This window comes from Manis pentadactyla, chromosome 9 (genome assembly GCF_030020395.1).
Source record: "Manis pentadactyla isolate mManPen7 chromosome 9, mManPen7.hap1, whole genome shotgun sequence".
In the NCBI taxonomy this organism is placed as follows: Eukaryota; Metazoa; Chordata; class Mammalia; order Pholidota; family Manidae; genus Manis; species Manis pentadactyla.
The window spans coordinates 110,423,845-110,446,147 of record NC_080027.1 but is presented as its reverse complement, the minus strand read 5'-3'; the positions used below and the strand labels follow the sequence as shown (position 1 = coordinate 110,446,147).

The window sequence follows — 22,303 nt, the reverse complement described above, 5'->3', positions numbered from 1 at the left end:
AGGCCATTGGAGGATTATTAATTGGCCTGATGTCAATGGTGTGTGTTTCAGGGAACAGGGAGGCCTGAGGAGGAGGAGAGGGATGGGGGAAGGCCCAGTTAATGGAGCAGTCAGAACACACATAACACTTATTGATCAAGTTCAGTATCTTTTTTTTTTTATTTTGTTATCATTAATCTACAATTACATGAGTGACATTATGGTTACTAGACTCCCCCCTTCACCAAGTCCCTCCCACATACCCCATTACAGTCACTGTCCATCAGCGTAGTAAGAGGCTGTAGAACCACTACTTGTCTTCTCTGTGTTGTACAGCCCTCCCCGTGTCCCTCCTCCACATTATATATGATAATCGTAAGGCCCCCTTTCTTCCCCCCACATCCCTCCCTTCCCATCCATCCTCCCAAGTCCCTTTCCCTTTGGTAACTGTTAGTCCATTCTTGGGTTCTGTGATTCTGCTGCTGTTTTGTTCCTTCAGTTGTTGCTTTGTTTTTATACTCCACAGATGAGTGAAATCATTTGGTACTTGTCTTTTACTGCCTGGCTTATTTCAATGAGAATAATACCCTCTAGCTCCACCCATGTTGTTGCAAATGGTAGGATTTGTTTTCTTCTTATGGCTGAATAATATTCCATTCTATATATGTACCACATCTTCTTTATCCATTCATCTACTGATGGACACTTAGGTTGCTTCCATGTCTTGGCTATTGTAAATAGTGCTGCAATAAATATAGGGGTGCATCTGTCTTTTTCAAACTGGGCTGCTGCATTCTTAGGGTAAATTCCTAGGAGTGGAATTCCTGGGTCAAATGGTATTTCTATTTTTAGTTTTTTGAGGAACCTCCATACTGCTTTCCACAATGGTTGAACTAATTTACATTCCCACCAGCAGTGTAGGAGGGTTCCCCTTTCTCCACATCCTCACCAACATTTGTTGTTGTTTGTCTTTTGGATGGTGGCCATCCTAACTGGTGTGAGGTGATATCTCATTGTGGTTTTAATTTGCATTTCTCTGATGACTAGCGATGTGAAGCATCTTTTCATGTGTTTGTTGGCCATCTGAATTTCTTCTTTGGAGAAGTGTCTGTTCAGATCCTCTACCCATATTTTAATTCGATTATTTGTTAAGTTCACTATCTTTTATGGATGCAGTTCATGGTACCCAAAACAATTACAATAGTAACATCAAGGATTACTGATCACAGATCCCCTTAACAAGTATAACAACAATGAAAAAGTTTGAAATATTGTGAGAATTACCAAAATGTGACAAGGAGACATGAAGTGAGCAAATACTGTAGAAAAATTGGTGCTGATAGACTTACTCAATGAAGAGTTGCCACATACCTTTAGTTTCTGAAAAAAAAACATGCTATCTGTGAAGTGCAATGAAGTGACATGCAACAAAACAAGGTATTTCTGTGTAGTGGGTGATTTCTGAACAACATTTTACTCCGTGGGATCTTCTGAATCTTAATTTTTCCTAGGGTAAAACATAATTCCCTTTGGCTAGTTGAGCTGACTCAAGTTATCAACTCAACCTTAGATGGAAATCTTACTCATTCATTCTTTGAACAAACATGTATTACATGCCTATTGTGCCAAGTAACATTCTAGGTGTTTGGGATACATCAGCAAACAGAACAAAAATCCCTGCCCTCAGGGAGCTTATATTCTAGTGAAGGAGACAGACAATAAACAATAAGCACAGTAAGTACATTATCTAGTAACGTTGATGATTATAAGGTCTATAAAACAAATGATAAAGTGGATGAGGGAAAAATGGGTTGGGAGTGCTAGGGCAGGGGTTGAATGAGTGGACCTCAGGGTCATCAAAGCAGCCTTCTTTGAGGTGGTGAGATGTGCACAGAGCTTTAAGGAGGCGAGAGCGGGAGTCGACATGGATATACGGAGAAAGAGCATTCCAGGCCGAGCAGCCAGAACAAAGCCTTGAAATGGGAATGTGTCCAGCATGTAGGAGGAATTGGAAAGAAGCCAATGTGGGGGGAAAGGAGTGAGTGAGATGGAAAGCACCAGGAGGTGAGGTCAGAAAGCAAAGGGAACAGGTTGCTAGAATCCTGAAGGCCATTGTAGGGGTGCTGGAATTCATACTGAAACAGGAGGTATTGGTGGAGGCAGGGGTAGACAGCAAGCTGAGGAGTGACATGATCTGAACGAAGTTCTAAAAGACTCACTTACTCTGCTGCTGTGTGCATGAGAACAAGAGCAGAAGCAAGGAGACTAACTGAGAGATGATTTCAGTACCCAGGTGAGAAATGATGGTGGCTTAGACCAGGTGGTAGCAAGGTGGTGAGATTTGATCCCTGGTTATATGAAATCATTCATTCCTGGTTATATGAAACAAATAGCCCAACCCATCCAATTCCAGTTTATTGCCCCAGGTACCAATTTTTCTGCCTAAGATTCCACCTACTGCCACAACACAGGCTGAGCCATTCACACGTCTAAACCTACAAAGGTGGCCAGTATTTGTATCTCATTGTAGGACTGACAGGCACAGGATCATTATGCAACCTGGCTTCCCATATTTCTTCAAACACACACCCTCATGCTTACCTCCTTCTGGGGACTTAACAAAACTGATGAGCTCCTGACAGAGAATATAATGCAGACACAAGTTGGTTTTACAGAAGAAAGGTAACCGGTATTTTTCCAACCAGGTCAGTAATCCTTTGTACTCTGCAATCTAGAGTCCAAACAAAATAGGAACAGAAAAGTAAAATGTAACTGAATTGCTAAGAAATGTAGCTTAGCAAGGGGCAATAAATAGCTTCACTCTTGCAGTGTTTGGCCCAAAGGAGAGGTATGTTGATTAAAAAATAGTGTCTAAGGGGAATGGAGACTGAGGCTGAGGTTCCTAAAAAAGTGGTAGGAAAGAAAGTCTTGGTCTTTCATAAAAAAATCTTCCTTATTCCTGGGTGAAGATTGAAGAAAAGATCTAAGTCTCACTTGATAGAAGAGAGGCAGAAGAGATTTTGGTCTGTGGTATTGAGTCATAACTATTCAACTTGCTTCTTTGTAAGCACACTTAAAATTTCTCATGAGCCCCCAACCCATATTAACTGCATGATAGGTAAAAAAAACAAAAAAAAACCAAACGAAGACTCACACTTAACACCATTTAGTATATGGGATGGATCCCTGAGGGATTGAGCCACCAGAGAAGAGAGAAAATTCTTAAATTTCAGGGTTCTCCTGAGGAAACCAAATGTAAGAATCAATGGGGAGTGTCCTTCTCAGCTCTCCAGATCCCAAAGAAAAATGAAACCTTATGAGTATGGCTTAGAGGGAAGATCCCCCATGCCACTGCTAGGGCATGGCATGTGGAATCCATCAGGAGGCCTAAGGTCTGCATAGTAGGAGGACAGGAAGGGGAGAAAAAGGATTAGAGTAAGACAAGGGGCAAGGACAAGGGAGAAAGATATTAAGAGAAAAGATTGGAGAAATACGTGACTCTGGAGAAAAGTCCAGAAGCTATTGGGGACCGCAGAGTGGCATCCTACATTGAGCTATACCTTATAATGCAAATAATCATTTGTGGCCCATGGGCCGCCACTTCCTATTGCACACCCATGGCAGGCATTGCTAATCAATCCCCAGACTCTTTTTCAGCTTAGGTGTGACCTCAGAGTCCTTAACACAGTGCTCTGAGCATCTACTACTCAACAGTCACAGTGGACATGAGAGATGGGTACCTTTTGCTAGCCACTGACTAGAATATAGAGGAAAGAATTCACCAGCAATTGCCTGCTCAGGTGGTAAAAATGCAAAGAGGAGAAATGTCTCCCTGGCTTAATGCTGTTTATTCTACTCACCTGCTTTACAGTTTCTTCCCTACTCACCTCAGGTTCCTCTCCTCCTCCCCCGTCCCCCAATCCACACTTCCAATTCAGCTCCCACTTCCCCCTCCTCCAAACCTCCACCGTTGAAGATTCTGACTCACCAAGTCATAAGGTATTTCTGGCCACAAGCTCCACTGTGAATTTTCAACAGTGTAAAAGGGTGTCTGGCCAAAGACCTGCAAAAGAAAGCTAGGAAACAGCCCAAGGGGTAGAGTTCTCTTCATGAATACATCACGGTCCATCTGCAGCCACAGGGCAAGGGGGGTTCCTTTGCTTTCCTGTTTCAAGGGACGTTAATTCTCAAATGTATTCCACTAAATCAACCTGTCTTGTACAAAAATACCCAAACAAACTAAACTGCAAGTTTCATTTATCTTTTGGCTCCACTCTGCCCCAACCTGGGGGTTATCTTGCCTGAGGGCAAAGGCCAAATCCCATGACATTAGCGTGTATTTACTTTGTGTACTGCATTATTCATTCCTCCGAGGGCTTAGAGAGTTAACTAACGCAAAGGTTTGAAGCCTTTTCATAAAGAGAAACAACTTTGTATTTGCCTAAGTTTTTGAACTGGAGAAAGTAAACAGGACTGAGGATAGGAGGATTAGAAGAACAAATTACTTTCTGGGGGCATAAAGTCTGCAAAATTGATAGATAATTCTAGGCTACTGTCCTTGTTTGTCACAGAAATGGCCTAAGCAATCAGCTTAAAGACTGATGGGAAAGGGCTTCTGTGTTTATGGCTGTCTAAGCTTAGCAGTCTCACCATAGGCACTAAAGTGTCTCAAAGTGTCCCCGTAGTATTTGTGATAAGTTAGAGGTGCTGAAGTTAGCACATCATGTCAGTCTGATCATCTCCCCAAGACTAGGAGCTCACAAATTTTTCACTCTGTGGTGCCCCCTTTCTCTCCCCTTTGACCTTGACTGTGAAGGTGACCGGGGAAGGAGAGGGGGTGGTGGCTTCCTGCTCAGCCAGGACCTTGTGCCTCCAGCTGCAAGGCTCAGATCTGCCTTCCCTCCACTCAGGCTCCCTCCTGCCCGTGGAAGCCTGAGGGCCCTGTGCCCGTGCTATCTCTAGACCCAGTCCACAAAAACACCTGAAGCTTCTATTTTCTTGCTAGAGATTTGTATTTACTCCAATTTTGTGCCGGGTACTGGCCATTCAGGTCTCCCGTGTTTTCTTCAGTCAGTATTGAAAGAGAAATGAAGGAAGCAGTTCCATTTAGAACTGCATCAAAAAGAATAAAATACCTAGGAATAAATTTAACCAAGAAGGTGGAAGACCTGCAGTCTGAAAACTATCACATTGATGAAATAAATTTAAAAAGACACCCATAAACAAAAAAAAATTCCATTTTCATGAATTGAAAGAATATTGTTGAAATGTCCATACCACTCAAATCTACAGATTCTATAAAGCAATCCCTGTCAAATCCCAATGGTATACTGTAAGATAAATTCTAGCCAAAATAAGCAGGCAAAGAGAGGCAACAAAGGGCCAGGTAATTTATTTAAATACCCCCGGGTGAGGTTCTGTGGCCTTCTTGTCACAGGCCAGAGAAGTCACGCCCGGTTAGGGAGGTGGGGGGCTTATAAGGGATTAGGAGGGGGAGGAGTGGGCAAGCTATCCTAGGGGGTGTGGAGAGGTATGATTGGCTAAAGGTGACATAATAGACAACTAGAAACTTTTTTTCCCTCCAAGAGGGAGGAGGCTGACATCCGGGTCTTAGTTGGCACATCAGGATGGAATTCAGGGAGAGCTGTCCTTTGGGGCATGGACTTTGGGGTCTGGTCTGTTCTCCCCCTATGGCATCTCTCTGTTCTGTTTGCATGTCCTTGTTTTTCCTTTCTCCAGCCTAACATTCCAGCCTTTTGGTCATAATGGGCGACAACTCAATCTGGCTACTTCTGACTGACAAGGGGTGTTGTGGGGGTTTGAGGCTGGTATTAGGCCAAAGGAGGGGGTTCAGTGGGAGGAGGTGTGTAATGGTCAAGTAACATCTGGTTGGTGGCAACTCGGGTCATCTAAGACTGCATTATTGAAACAATACTTTTCTCTAAAATCACCCTTATTTTTATTAGAAGTAGCTAGATTAAGAAAATAACAGTTGGCTTGATTATTTGCATAAGTGCAGCAAGAAGAGCAATTGATTACACAGGCTCTTTTAAATATGCTTTGCTGGAACTTTTTGTAAGGAATTTCAGATTGAACTTTTAAAGGCCTCTCTAGGCCAGAAAGCCAAGTAAGACTTGCCCTCAGGTTTTGCCTGTGGTACTTGTAGATTTGGGTGAATTCCTCTCTTCTCAAGGTTAAGACATCATGAGGTTCCTGCACCTGACAGGAAGTGACCTTTCTTACTCACCTGGTAAGGCTGCTGGGAACCCTGTAAGCAAGGTATCAGGCCAGTTTTTCCAAGGGGCTTTGTTGGCTCTATAAAGTCAACCTTAGTTCCTTAAAGCTGTTCATATCTGAGCTTACACACATGTCTCCCAGGTATGACATTCCAGTCAAAGCCTTGGTAGTATAACCAGTGTTTTTAATTGGTCCTCTTACAAGGAAAGCAGATTCTTATTGAACTTGTGCACATAAACATACTGCCATGAAATATAAAAATAGTCACTGAGAGTTTTTAAATTTTGGAGGGATCAGGTAGAGAGAAAGATAAAGTTTCAATTCTGCTTATAAAGATTAGTAAACTGTTGTCAGCTTAAGAGAAAAAGCTTAAAACACTTTATCAGCAATATTTGAAACAAAAAGCCACAAAATCATCTTCCTTAGTTTACTTAATCTTAGGTTACTAATACCTGTTCTGCTGAAATCTAGTTTTTTACTAGTTTAGAAGTAATAAAGCAGTGAGTATAGATGACAGAAGACTTACAAATGACAATGGTTAAAGATCTGATGAGAGCTTACTGTAAGATAGTTGTTATAAAGAAATTTGGATATTTCTGTAACACAAAACATTCAGTAACAAAGTTTTGCATCATTCCTTTTGACAGTGCCCTCCAGGCAATTAAGCAGGTAATTATATATCAGATAAATAAGCTAAATTAGCCAAATACTTTCTCCAATGAGAAAAGGTTTTTCTGACATGTTCTAGGGGCTCTCTGGAAAATATCAGAGTTAACTAGAGGCAAAAGCACTTTTTTGAATTTGATTTTGGGAAGTTGTTAGAAGTTTTAAGACACTTGCTTAAATAGGATTATAGGTTTCTATGAAGCAATACTTATCTATTTAACCAGAATGACAACAAAATACCTCAAAGGCAAATAAAGGTTACACAGTTATTATCAAAGTTTAGCTTTTAGTCCTTTTACTACTAAGATCTCATTTTCTTAAAGACTCTGACAACTCACTGAGACTTTAAGCATAAGAAACTGCTTTGATAAAACAATTAGAAGAACTTTCTGCAATCTTTCAATGTTAAGAGCCAACTAACAGTTAAGAAAATTGTCTTTTTAACTGAAAACAAAATTCTAATTTTGCTGTGTACTTGATACTGAGACTCATTTGCTTTAATTTTATATAGCATGACCATATTAAATTCTTCTACAAACTTTTCACAACTTTCTTTTATCAAAAGACATATTTTTTAGCATGCAGAAATGTTTTCCTTACTACTTTAAGTAGTTTTGATTAGAACTGAAAACTATTACTTTAACTTTCAGTGAACACTGAAAAATAGGCTACTGTAAACTGTTACACTAGCATTTTTTAGATTGATATATTTATGAACATATATTATCATTTTTGGAAATGTGTTTTATAGCACAATTTCTTATTAGGCACAAAATATGTCTATATAACTTAGCAAACTTTAAGAATTTTGGTTACTACAAAAATTCTCAGGCTGTTTGCATATATATATATATATATATATATATATATATACTGTTATACATTAATACAGTATTATTATTAAGATATTTATTTGCTAGTCTTGTTTACTTATTTTTAGCAACTATGCTAGATTATTTACAAAACTTTTACTGAATGTTAGACAAAGCCAAGCCTTTAAGCATTTTATTCTTAAAAGATTTAGCAGATAACATTGACTTAAATGACTTTAGGTAAACTTAGGCAGCTGATAACAACAAGGACATGCCTGCCTCAGCTAAACTCAAATTAGCATTAATGCTTAACATTTTTTACTAGATTCTCTGGAAGTTACAGAATGCCCAATCCTCACAAGCGCTTGTTTTTAAATAAAATATTTTTCATCTATACACCTAGACACACAAATGTACAAACTGAGATACAATGACTACAGTCAGCAACACTTTTTATATAAAAACATATACACAGACAAACTGACATATAGACTTGACTCACTGATATCCAATTGCCTTCCCTCTCCTCAGCTTCCTGTCTGTGGCTTCTGGAACCAGAGGGCGGGAGGGGCGTGTTCCGGAGGGGGAAGAGGGCGGTGAAGGCGGAAGGAGAGGGGGAGGGGGTGGTGCAGCCACCGGAAGCGGAGAGCAGGACAACAGCATGGTTGAGAATGCAGGACTTTAAGATGGAGGCGACGTGTGAAGACAAAGGACTTAAAGATGGTGGTGGAGAGAGGGGGAGGGGATTGCTAGCTGAGGGAGGTGGGCGGCTGAGGTTTTCTGGCGGATCTGAAAAGGAAGGACTGGGCAGAGTAAGAGGCTGACAATCTTTAACTGGAGATCGGGCCAGAAGAACCTGAGTTATAGAACACTTAACATAAAGGTCTGGACGGGAGTGCAAAGTCCAAAAAGCCTGCACATACGGGATTTCATTCTACTTTCTGCTCTGGTGGCAATAATTAGTTAAGTCGGTGAGGAGGCTAAAATCAAAAGTTCCCTCAGCGGGCCAGCGAGATTGGTTGTCCAAGGGATACTGAGGCCCAGCCTCAGAGCAAAGGAAGACTAACTTCCGTTTGCGAACTTCCCGGGACAAATATAGAGTAGCCAGATTAGAAATGAGACACCGCAGCGGGGTCTGAGCCTCTGCTTTCATGGGCTGGTTCCCTATGTCTGCACCCACTTCCCAAAAAAAATCCCGCTGAGAGGAGGGCCCAGCGTCCCAAGCGCACCAAGTCAGGGGAGACGTCCTGGGAGCCTGGGTGAGGGCCGTCTCCCCCACTGCAGGGCCAGGGGCGAGTATCCTGGATACTCGCAACGGATGGGTTGAATACCCAAGACCTGGATGTAGCTACAATTTTGGATGGACCAGGCGAAATGGAGTTAGGAAGGGAAGCAGACCGGGGGAAACTGGGGGACTCACCAGAAAATAGTCCATGCAGTGGAGAGCAGGCTGGGGTCCCGGGTCAGGGAAGGAGGGGGCGGGGCCGCCAGTGGCTGGTCGGGGCCGCACGCTCACACTCCTCCCGTGTTTTGGCACCATATGTAAGATAAATTCTAGCTGAAATAAGCAGGCAAAGAGAGGCAACAAAGGGCCAGGTAATTTATTTAAATACCCCCGGGTGAGGTTCTGTGGCCTTCTTGTCACAGGCCAGAGAAGTCACGCCCGGTTAGGGAGGTGGGGAGCTTATAAGGGATTAGGAGGGGGAGGAGTGGGCAAGCTATCCTAGGGGGTGTGGAGAGGTATGATTGGCTAAAAGTGACATAATAGACAACTAGAAACTTTTTTTCCTTCCAAGAGGGAGGAGGCTGACATCTGGGTCTTAGTTGGCACATCAGGATGGAATTCAGGGAGAGCTGTCTCTTTTCCATATACGGCATGGACTTTGGGGTCTGGTCTGTTCTCCCCCTATGGCATCTCTCTGTTCTGTTTGTATGTCCTTGTTTTTCCTTTCTCCAGCCTAACATATACTTCACAGACACAGAAAAACAATCCTAAAATTTGTATGGATCCACAAAAGATCACAAACAGCCAAAGTGATTTTTTGAAAGAACAAAACTGGAGGCATCACACTCCCTGATTTCAAACTGTACTACAAAGCCAGTGATCAAAATGGCACAGTATAGGCATAAAACAGACACACAGTTCAATGGAACAGAATAGAGCCCAGAAATGAACCCACAAACATATGAACAATTAATTTACAATGAAGGAACCAACAATATGCAATGGGGAAAAGACAGCCTCTTCAATAACTGGTGTTGGTAAAACTGGACAGCTACACAAAAGAATGAAACTGGGCCACTTTCTTACCCTATACACAAAAATCAACTAAAAAATGAACTAAAGAACCTGAAACCATAGATCTCCTAGAAGAAAACATAGTGGGTAAACTCCTTGACATGGGTCTTGGCAATGATTTTTTGGATTTGACCCCAAAAACAAAGGCCACAAAAGCAAAAATAAACAAGTGGGACAACATTATACTAGAAGGCTTTTGCACAACAAAAGGAACCATCAACAAAATGAATAGGCAAATTATGGAACATGAAAACAATATCCACTAAGCATGTATCTGATAAGGGATTAATATCCAAACTATGTAAAGAACCCATACAACTCAATAGAACAAAACAATCCCACTGAAAATGGGCAGAGGAAGTAAGTGGACATTTTTCTAAGGAAGACATACAGAAGGCCAACAGTTAATGAAAAGATGCTCCAAGTCACTGATCAACAGGGAAATGCCAATCAAAACAACGATGAGAGAGCACCTCACACCTTTCTGGCTACTGTCAGAAAGACAAGAAATAAGTGTTGGTGAGGATGTGGAGAAAAGGGAATCCTCATATGCTGGTGGGAATGTCTGTGGAAAACAGTACGGAGGCTCCTCGAAACACTAAAAATTGAAATACCATACAACTCAGCAATTCCACCTCTGGGGATGAAAGAAAAGAAATCTGGATCTTGAAGAGATACCTGCACCCCTGTGTCCACAGTAGCATTATTCACAACAGCCAAGACACAGTCACACAGCAGAATGTCACTCAGCCAGAGAAAAGGAGATCCAGCATGTTCCACACCATGGACACACCTAGAGGTTACTATGTTACACCATACAGGTCAGAGACGAACATCATATGCTCTCACTATATGTGAAACCTAAAAACTCCATAGATACAGAGAACAGACTGGTAGTTACCAGAGGAGGGGGAATTGGAGGAAGGGGGTCAAAAGGTACAAACATCAGTTATAAAATAAATAACTCCTGGGATATAATGTACAGTGTGGCAACTACAGTTAACAATGCTATGTGGCCAAAATGACTTGCTAAAAGAGTAAACCCTAAACATTCCCATCACAAGGGAAACATATTTTTCTGACTCTCTGAGGGAATGGATGTTTACTCATCATTTGATCATTTGCAGAATATGCATATGTCAAGTCACTGTGTAAACCCAACAGTGTTGTTGGTCAACATGGCTTAGCAAAACTGGGAAAAAAATAAAACCTTCCCTCTTCTCAAAAAAAACCAGGAAGGTGATGGTGTGGCCTGCACTCCACAAATGTCAGTCTGTAAAGGAGATCCCTTTGTGACCCCTCTTTGCTCTGCACTCAGTGTTTGATGTGACACTACCTGCCTGGCCTGTGAAATTACCTTCATGGTGTGACTGTGAGGTCATTCTGTGGGAGAAGTATGTGGAACAGATTCACCAAGGGACACTCGTAACACAAAATGCATGAGGTTGACATGGAAAATGCACCAAGCCCAGAGCTTTAAGACCTGGTTAGCTCCCAGAACTGCCCCAGACTTGCCACATGATCTTAGGCTAGTCCTTTAACCTCTGAGATACTCCTGTAAGAAGGGAATGATGTCAACCTCACAGGTGATCATGAAGTTAAGTGGTAAAAATTTGCAACTTGACAGTGGTATTCTGTTACTCTAAATAGACCACAGCTACCGAAATGGTAGAATAGAAAGAATAACTTTCTAACATTCTTGGCTGGGATTGCATTTCCCATCTCATTCCCTCTGTTTCTAGAACATTACTGTGGGCTGCATAAATTGTGTTGATCAGTAGAAAAACTGAAATGCCTTATGACTTCTGCAACCTTCCACTAAGACAATGGCAGAGGCAAAAGTGTGAATGAGGACTGCCTAAGGCCCTTAGAGGCCCCTTCCTGCTTTACTGTGTCACTGCACCACCATCCACCAGGTACCCAAACCTGTGTCCTGGCTCCTTCCTTCTTGTTACACCTTCCCAACATTCAAACAGTGATAAGACCCTATATTGCTTTGTAAAAAATCCCTTTTATTTGTCCCATCCTCTCATCCTTTTGCCTTTAGACCATCACCACCCCTCATTTAGAGTACTGAAACTATCTCCTAACTGGTCTCCCTGCCTCCACCATGGCCCCCTGACAGCCCAGCCCACGGTCAGACTTTGGCCAAACAACTTTCTCAAATGAAAGCCTGATCATGTTACAACCCTTCACTGCCTCTCTCACCTCAAAATGATGACCTAACTCCTAAGCATGGCCTGCCAGCTCTTGAGGGCCTGGCTCAACCTGGCTGGGTGGCCTCATCTCTTGCTATGACTGCCTCTCAAGTTTTCCTTCAGCCTTACTGAATGACTTAAGAGTTTCCCCCAAAGGGCCATAGGATCGTACTCCTTGGTGCCTTTACATACTCTGCTCTAAGGCCTCTGCTTTTCTTGATACTCAAGCTCCCAGTCTTTTCCTCCTATTTCTTTGTCTGCCCTTCCCTCCCCATTTTCTTCCCCAGCCAACTGTCGGATGAAAAATCTTATTTCAAGACTTGACCTGCATCACCTCTTCACTTCATCTCACCTGACCCTTCCAGGTAGGGGTGGCCTCTCCCTTCAATGCACTTGTAGTTTTGCTGCCTCCTAGAGACTTCTGTCCTGTCATATTCGATCCTTTTTGCACTTAAGCATCAGTCTCTCACCTTGAGAATTCCTTGAGGAATTCCTTGAGGACAGGGATGGCATCATCAATGTCTGCATCCTCAGTACTCAGCCCCGTGGTAGCCCTAAGAAACCAGCCAATAGACGTTTGTGGGGTAAAACAGTGTTTTTTCCCAGTTGTATAGATTTCACCTTTCCACAGGTGGTGTTCCATGGAGAAGGGCACACTGAGATGAGCCACAATTTATAAGGCAGCAGCCTTAAGATGTAATCAAAGATTTAAACCACAAAACATGTGGGATTAGTCTAGATTTGGGTTGAAGAATACTTTGATGCTTGAGTTTTGTTTTAATTGTATAGATTGGAAACATACATATGTTTGATTCCAGCCAACAACTCAACAATTGCTATGTGCTAAACACCTGGTGAACGGAGTAGAGCAGAATAAACAATCCACAGTCCTTGTCCTGCAGGAATTCACAGTCTCAAAATCCAGTGGGGGAGACACACATGTAACACGAGAGAGTTGCAAAGTGCCAAGGGACAGGGAGAAACAGGTTCTGATTGGGAGGGCCTAGGAATTCCTTAGGAACAGGATTTAAGCAGAGATTTAAAAAGTGCTTAAGACATTGGTAGGTGGAACTAGCAAACTAACAATACAGCCAAGGAGAGATGCCCAGGTGGGAGAGCCAGATGGGCTCCCCGAGGGTAGAGCTGCTGTCTCCACAGTCTTGGGTACCGGCAGAGGGTGTGACGGGTGTGATGGGAAATAACTATGGATGGGCAAAGGCAATTAAGGAACCTGGAGAACTGAGATTTGATTATATCAATATTGGGAAGCTCCTGGATATTTTAGAGAAGATTCTGGTTCATATTTATTTGCTCAAATCGAAATAGTTTTGATTTAGTAAGAAGTTTATGAGAAAAAAAAAAGGCACCCTGCGCAGTGAGATTCATTATTCAGCTGTTGATGAAACATTAGGATTTCATTCTGGGAATGCTTACCGGGAGAGAAAGAAATGTGTTGAAAAAATCGGCAAAGATCTCATCTTCTAGCAGAACTGTAAGATTTGTAGAACCGATTATCTCTATATGGAGAGAAAAAAAAACCCTTCATGAACCAGGATTATATTTAGGATAAGAAAATACAATATAAGAAAGCAACAGAATGGGTAATTTCACAGAGCCAAATCTCAGCGTGATGATGGCCTTGCAATCACCTAACTCAGTTTCTCCCTGTCTCCAGGACTCTCCTTTGCAATATGACTCTGCTTTAACACCCCCAGCTGTGGAGAGCTCGCTGCCTCACAGGGCTGCCCGTTTCATTTATGAAGAGATAAAATGGTTAGAAAGATTTTTCTGCTGTGAACTGCCTTCTTTTATCTTCTTTGCATTTGTAGAACTTCTGCCCTCTGAAGCTTGACAGAATCCATCTAAGTCCTCTTAAACGGAACCATGCTTCCATTATAAAGACATCACGACCTGCTTACTTCCAAGCCCTCTGACTAGTCACTAAGCAAGTCTTCAACCATTCCTCACATGGCCTCCTTTCCATCTGGTGCCACCCGCATGGCTGGAGTGACACTCAGGAGTGTCAAGTACTCTGCATGCTTCCCAGGGCAGCGTGTAAGACAAGTTGCTCATATTTTATGTTCTATTAGTGTGGCCTGAGATGGACCTGGCTTCAGTGTTCTCACATGACATTCTGAACTCCATCATCCTTTATTTACACAGTAACTTTTCAGACACCATGGCAGGAATTTACATTTATTCTGGTCGAATTTCAGCTTGTTGGCTTGGGCCCAACATTAACTCCCAACAAGAGATTTTTAAAATATAGATTTGGCTATGCAGAACATTCATTGTTCTACTCAGGCTTAGTCCCAGTGCTACCCAGTTCATTCAAGGAGATAAATGTAGAACGTCACAAAGCCAAGTAGAGAGACCACAGGCAGACAAGGGGACCCCTCTACATTTACTCTAAGTTGCAGTCTTTGCTCTTTAACACAAGATATTCAACTAGTGAATAATAAGCTGATTGTTTAATCAATGGGCCAGCATTTTTCCATCCTACCCAAAGTTTATGAAGACTTATCAGTGAGCAACATAAAACACTACACAGTAGTCCTATCTCTCAGTCTAAGTTAAATGTCTGGCAAATGTAGTAAGTGCTACTCACAATCACTAGAGTGCAATTATGATAACACAAGTAAACCAAATAATCCCCTCCCTCACTTTTCCTGATGATGCTTGGTGGGTATGGGGTATTGTCTTCATGTAATAAAAATGGAAATAGAGTCCCAGGTGAACAGACACGATTGTAACAGAGCTGATGTCAGTTCTTGCCTTCTGTTCACAGACTCTTTTCACAGTATTTTTTTAATCTTTTTTTTTTCTTGTCTACCGTTGTAAACTTTCATATGTCTTTTTCTGTCTCCTTTCTCAGCTCTCTGCTCTTCTTTTTATAAGCATTCCCTGATTAAGTTAATCTATTCCACATAGATGATTGCAAAATCTGTTTTCAGTCCAGACTCCTTGTCCTTGGCTCTAGTTCTAAGTATCCAGCGGGCCATGGGACATCTCTACACGGACATCTGCCAGCACTTTCATCTCAACATTTGCAAAGCTGATCTGACCATTTTGCTTCCCCACCTGCTCCTTTTCCTGTATTTCCAATCTTAGTTATTGGAACCACCACCGCTCATCCAATTGTCTAAACCAGAAACCTAGAAATCACTGATTCCTCTCTTGCTCTGTTTCTCTCTCTCAAATACTACTCCCATGTGCAATGGTGGACCATGCTATGCGGTTTTCCTTCTACATTTCCCTGGAATCTGTCCTCTCCTCTCTCTCCATAAACTCATTCTCTTATTTCAGGCCCCCATCCTCTCTCACCTAGATTACTGCCTTAAGTCTCTTAAAATGGTCTCCCTAGCTCCATTCTGTTTCCCGTCCATGCACTCTTCACATATTGCCACCATAATCTTTTGAAGCTATTATTGTTAAAATACTTCATAGACTCCTCAATGTCTTACAAGTTAAAATAAAGTACAAGCTCCTTAGTATCTGAGATGACAATGGATCTGGATTTTGAGTTCCCTCCCAGCCTTATCTCCCACCACTCTGCATCATGCTGTCTCCTGTTTACAGTCAGAACATTTTCCTATGTCCAACCTCCATGTCTTTGTTCCTGCATTCCCATAGGCCAAAATGTCCTCTCAACCACTATCTGCTTCACAAAATACTAGTCACCCATCAGGAATTGGTTCACATATACTGTTGATGAACCAAACATGGTAGAATCTTCCACAATGGTAAAATTGATATCTAGCCCCCCTGGTTAACAAGTCGTTGTTTTTATCCATTGATGAATCTGTCTTCTTTAAGAGACTGAGCTCTATGAGGAGGGACTTTGCCTTTACTTCTTTCTTCCCACAGGCACTAAAAGTGTTTGCCCAATGTCTAAGTTCTATAAAGGTTGAATGAATTGTTCTTTCAAGAGAAGAGCTTCTATCTTCTGGGCTTTTTTCCATTTATTTGGTCAGCATTCAGAGAGCCTGGCATGGATTTGTTTAATAAGATTATTGAGACAATCTGAATGCAGGACAGTGGGGTTTGGCAGAAATTCCCCAATCAATTGTATGTTCCATAGCTACACGCACTGCTGGTGACAAGTGGCTTGACTATATTAGGGCTTGCCATTAACAGGATAGCCTGCATGGGGTGGAGGAACAGGCTCTCCATATCCTCCCTTTCCCCATCCTCCAGGTCTTCATTCCTGTTTTGCCATTCTCACCTGCTCTGCCTTCAGACTTCCCAATAATTTGAGAAGGCTTTCAATCACTTATTCCACACCATGGTAATACCGACTTGGGAACAAATCACTGGATAACCCCAAACCTCATGCTAGCCTTCTCCCAAGAGGAGGTATGGCACATGATGGCCCAATCTACCCTTTACTATTTCCCTCTTGGTTGCCTTAGTTGTCGTATGAATGGAGCCCTGTCCTAGACTCAAAGATCTGATGGCACAAGGTGGAGGGGGTAAGTGGGGAGAAGAAGTGAAGGAAAAAAAAAGGCATAAATAACAAAGCCACAAAGTCCCTGAAGACTCAGAGCTGTTAACAATTGGGAAGGAGGGTGGTCTACTTTATCTGAGGGCTCAAAGCCTAGGAGACATCCCTCTCTAAGACTCACCAGCATTGCTCATGTTGTCATGCTCTTCCTGCCACTGGGATTAGGGGCAGAATTTGCTCCCCATCAGCAGAACCCCACCCTTTGTGACCACACAGTGACACCTCCCATAAGGGCTCCAGATTCTATCAGGATATGGTCTTCTAATCTCTGGTGTAGACCTCAGTCTGAACATAAGTCTTTGTTACTCCATCTCCTTGATTCCCTTGACCGTACCGGACACTTCTGATACTTAGGCTTTTAGTCCATACACTGTCCTGTATGCTTTGGCAGGTTCTCTGTAACTGTTGTCCATTTATAGATCCTGAGTTTAAGTTCTTTCTCTTTAACTTGACCTTATGCTTGTGGGGAGCAAGGATCTGCTCATTTATTTCTAATGTGTCTTTTGTATCTAATATCCTTCTAGAAATTTAACAGGTACTTAGTGAATGTTTAATGACTTGTCTTTTGGATAAGCTTGGAAAATTAAACCTAATATCCAAGTTTTGTTTTCCAGCCCCTCTCCTGCTTCCCAGATGGTTTCCACTGGGTGGCTGGGAGTTACTTCATTACCCACTGGCTTTGAAAAGGGATAGAATAAACATTAGCTACCATCCATGACAAAGACGCTGGAGGAGGTGTTTATACTTTGTTCTCATTTACTTCGTGGCCCTGCTAAAAAAAATTACCATCACCTCCTTTTCATTGAAAGTGCTACACTGCCTATTTGATTCAAGAGCCTGTCACTTCAAATCTGTCAGTAAGGCAAAACTTCTTTTCACATGAAAATGAATTTTAATGGATTTAAAATAAGCTCCTTGGACTTCCTCACAATGATCTATTTTTCTGTATAACTCCTCCCACCACTTCTTGTGTGTACCTTTATTTGTTTAATTAGGCTTTCTTTCCCACAGCTATTATAAAAGAAGTAAACAATATATATGTAGAAAGGAACTATGTGGAAGAAAGCTTCCTACATTCTAAGAATTTTAACAGAAGATCAAAACAAAGTTATTTAATATTTTCTTCAAATCATAGCATGCACATGTGGAGATTTTCTATGACCAATTCTGATCCCAAATTTTCTAACCCTGTCAGTCTCCCATTCACCTAGACCAGTCACTCCAGGAAAGACAGAAGCAAGCAAGAGGCAATATGGGAAAGAAGTTATATTTGTTTTTCATTGTAACTTTTCTCAAGATGGTATAATGTTTTTCAACTGTAAACTGGCCCAGGTCTCCTTATGAGCTATCATGAAGAAATCAAAGGAAAGAGCAGAAAACTTTTTATCCACCTACAAACAGTCCTCGAAGTGAGGAATAATCATAAATGACAAGAAAGGAGACGGAAGAATTTTCTAGAATATTTCCAACTTACCAAAGTCTAAAATGTTTGTTGCAAGTTGGAAATTTAGAACTCAGCATGAATTTGGTCACAGAGAATAACTTATGGTAAGACAAATGGTCAGAATTTTTTAATATGGAAATTAACATTTGTTATTCATTTTTTATTGCCTTAAACAGGCTTGAAGACTAAGCTCTTGTTCTCTTCAAGGATAGGTAAATCATTTTTGGGTAGTCCTGGCTTTGGGTCTGATTTACCATATTTGGATCCTTTCTTCCAATATCCTAGGATGCCTGTGAGTTAGCCCAAAAGGGGCCCTAAACACTGAGTGGGTCAGAAACAAGTGCATTTAGTAAAGTTTTATGTTGTGTTGTTTTGGCCACTTGTCTTCTGGCCACCCTTCCTGTTTGGTGTGAAAAACCATCCCGTATCCTGAACAGACTCTCTCCCACTGTGGATACCAGAGGGGGCCAGAGAGTCCCTCCTTCTGCTCTGGCAGCAAGGACATGGATGCCTATCCTAGACTCAGCAATCAGACCCTCCACCAAGGACTTTTCTTTAGAAAATGAGGCTTGATTTCAATGGGATGTGGTGCTAACTACCAAAGACAAAGTATACGTGGATATCATAACAGCAGCTATGGCACTGTAGATATCAGAATGATCCAACCCACAGACTCTTTGTTGGGCCTGTTATCATAGGGTCATCGGCCTGTTATCATAGGGTCATCAAGTGTAATAGTTTGCAAACCCCTTGGGAGCTGTGTTTAGCAATGCAAGAGTGACCCCAGGTTCAGAGAGGGACTGAGAGGTTATTAAACACAAAGTTGAATGGCAATGAACTGAAGCAGCTGCCTCCTTCCCAATCCGTTCCGTCAAACAGGCATCTGAAATCATTGTTAGTAATTAAATGAACTCAGCTGGAGGGAAATGGCGTGGAGGAGGTAGTCCATGTCCAACTCAACTTGATGTGTCTAGCGTTAGAAGGTGCTCAACGGTGTTCGTTCAATTTAGCTGAGAAATGGATGTGAAGATAATATGGAAAGCTTTAAGTTCTGCACAAACATAAAGAGCTAGAAATTGTCTAATTGAGGGATTGGGGCATTGGAAAAGGGTGAGGGACAGACAGAGAAAGTGACATGCAGTCATCCCAACAGTAACTTAAAAAAGCTTTAGGTTATTTTTATATGTCGGTATGTCTGTAATACTGACAGTGTGTCTGTAATACTGACAGACTACAGACTTCTCTTGGGCAGAACTGTTGCCTCCTGATTCAGAACTTCCTCTTTGCTATGGCCTCTGGTTAGTTACATAAGGAGAGGACACAGCACATAGATTTCATGCCTTATCCCTACTGTTGTTATCTTTGCCAGTTTAATAGGTTTTAACCAAAGACTTGAGAATGGTGGTCAGTGCAATACTTACAAGTTTTAAAGTCAAGGGAGGTGCAGTTTCACCCTATTAGGTATTGGTGCAACAGAAAGAGAATAAAAACTTGAAAGTCTGCCACTAAAATAACCTGTTTAATTAATATTTCATGTCAGGGAAAGATTCTGAGTTATAAGAAGTACAGTCTTTTGTGTTTGGTGATTGGTTAAGTCCTGGCCAAAGTTAAAAAGTAAAAACCTCATGGAAAGAAATGTACCCAACAGCTGCAGGGTTAGTCATAGAACATCGCCTTTGGTCCTATATTCTTTGACCTAAAATATGTACTGAGGATTCTGAGTTTTGGACAGTGAAGCCTCAAGAAGTTGGAGGTAGTAATTTTATTTCTTTTGGCTGGGTGGGTAATTTTAAACCCAAGCATAATAAAAAATGTTGCCCTTTGTTTTATTCATGTAAATGTACTTCTGAAAAATGTGTGCTATTTTGTATATGCTGTTTTTATAAAAGAAAATGTTTAAAATTTGTTTTGCTTTTATTTTAAAATACGACAAGTTTACAAGAGCCTTCTAAGTTCTTAGGAGAATTTGCTTTGTTAGGCTTGTGAATCTGCCTTGTTAGATATTTAAAGTATTTAAAAGAATGATATTTACAATTCATAATATGAAATGTCTAGGAATTTTAATTAACAAAATATGGAAATGGTATCTGTTAAGAAAATTTGATCTATCTAAATGTATGATTTTATTGAAAAATAATAAACAAGCAGTAGCCATTTTAAATAAAATTATATTTATAATTCTGTATGTAAGGTTTAAAAGCTTAATAATTAGTATATTAAGTGTGTACCATAGCATAGTGAATATTGTCTACAATATAAACAATTGTGAGCATTTTTTGTTGCTGGCACAATGATCCCATTCAATTAGTAAGAGCACATTTATGATTTTCTGCCTTCATATTGAATATCAGATTATCACAATTTCCATGTAACAATTTTGTGTGGCTCTTCCTTAGCCATCCTTCCTAGCAGGCAAGGAACTCAATAGTTTTCTCTGGTATTGTTGGACCACGAAATCCCATCACTGGAACTGCACTTTCAGGCATGTGGTTGCTAAGCTTCAGTGTCCGAGTATATGAATGTTTAAGACCTTAGAATGGCTATCTTGAATTCCTCTAACAAACTCCTACTTATGCTTCAAAACCCAGATCAAAATTAAAACAATATTTCATCTGGAATTTACTCATTCTCCAGCTATTGAAAGCCTATTATGTGATGAGCTGAACAAGAGCATTTTGATGATTTATATGGAGTTGCTAAAAAGCAGCCATTTTAGCTTAAGGAACATTTTGACGCTATTGTGTTTTAGGGATACACACACACATCTGTATATCTATGCATGTGTAAATATCTATATATTTATACATAGATATCTATACTTCTATATATCTATGTATATAATCTTATATATTGAATTCTATGATTATTCATAGCCACACATCAAAGTTTAACAGGACACAAACAGACCTTCATTATGTTTACTGGATGCTTGGACAATACTTATTTATTTTTGTTCCCCTCTTCTTCCCTCTTTCATTTGTTTTAAATTGATAATTCAATACCAAATGGAGAGCAAGTGCACTTTCTGGGCGCATGTAAAATGGTGCCCTCTGGTGGATAGTGATGAAGATTACACCTTTCTTTCCCAAACTGGGTTTTTTGGTTTTGTTTTTCCCCAAATTTACCTTAAGTTTTCCATTCTGGTGATTACAATTGCTGTCAGACTGCTCACATCTACTGTGATGTGAGGAATGCAGAAAGGTCCTTGTCATCCGAACTTCAGGCATCTTCATTCCACCATTATGTCCGGCTTCAGGAATAATCCTTTGTGGCTTTTTAGGCCTCTGCTAATATTTAATTTTTTTACTGCAAAGATACATGCTGTGAGGCATAATCATATTTGAGGGCATTAATTTGCTATACAAGATGAGTTCAAAATATCTAACAGGACCTCAAAAGTACCCAGAAATGAGACAGATCTGTCAGCAAGTGGTTTTGGTATCTCTTCAACTTTTACCTTTATAGAGAGATAGTATCTTGAAGTATTAATATTTGAGCTTTAATTCTCTGCTGTTGTATGTAACTTTTCCCCTAATTAGTGAGAGATATTGCCTTGAGATGAGGTCAGACTGTAATAGCAAAAATGATCAAGTTTTAGGTAAAAATACATAAAACATGCTGTTAATATCAAAAAGAGGAGGTCTGAGTAAAGTAGAAAACAGTTTCCTCATATCACTAGGAAAGAATGTAGAGGAAAAGCGGATTCCCTACCGCCCCCGACTCCAGACACTAGAGGAGCTCCAAGCAGGCTACAGGCAGGAGGAACCGCGAAGCTGGGCGAGGACTGAAAAGAGACCCGCGGCTGTGGGGGAGAAACAAGGGGATGGTCCCCGAGGCGACACCCAGGGACACGGCAGAACCTCCAGGAGAAACTGCAGAGCTCACTGGTCACCAGGTCCAAGGAGAAGCACAGAAGCTGTACTAATGCCTGAGGAATATTTTATTTCCACCCAGGGAACCACGGCTCATCGCGGGTGGAGAGCAGCGCTGTTTGCTGATCACCGCACTGTGCAAGTGTCTGCCTTCCGTGCAGAGAGGCCTGCTGCCCACACACTGGCTGCTGGCCCGCGCCTGCCATCCACGTCCTAAGGCATTGCTGAGCGTCATCTAAGGACACTGGGAGGCTCCGCCTCCCCCTGCAGTCACTCAGAATGCTCACAAGCC

The 22,303-nt window shown here is 41.4% G+C and overlaps 1 protein-coding gene across 1 annotated transcript in view; it reads right to left on the bottom strand.

The window, feature by feature from the left end:
* RGSL1 (regulator of G protein signaling like 1) overlaps positions 1 to 16,829 on the bottom strand; it is a 54,457-nt gene extending 37,628 nt beyond the window's left edge. The window contains exons 1-4 of the mRNA XM_036912605.2: positions 16,817 to 16,829; positions 13,626 to 13,708; positions 3,968 to 4,042; positions 2,581 to 2,710 (exon numbers count right to left, since the gene is read on the bottom strand). Coding sequence (XP_036768500.2) covers positions 2,581 to 2,710; positions 3,968 to 4,042; positions 13,626 to 13,708; positions 16,817 to 16,829 — 301 coding nt within the window. The remainder of the gene's footprint in view (positions 1 to 2,580; positions 2,711 to 3,967; positions 4,043 to 13,625; positions 13,709 to 16,816) is intronic.
* Between the last annotated feature and the right edge of the window lie 5,474 nt (positions 16,830 to 22,303).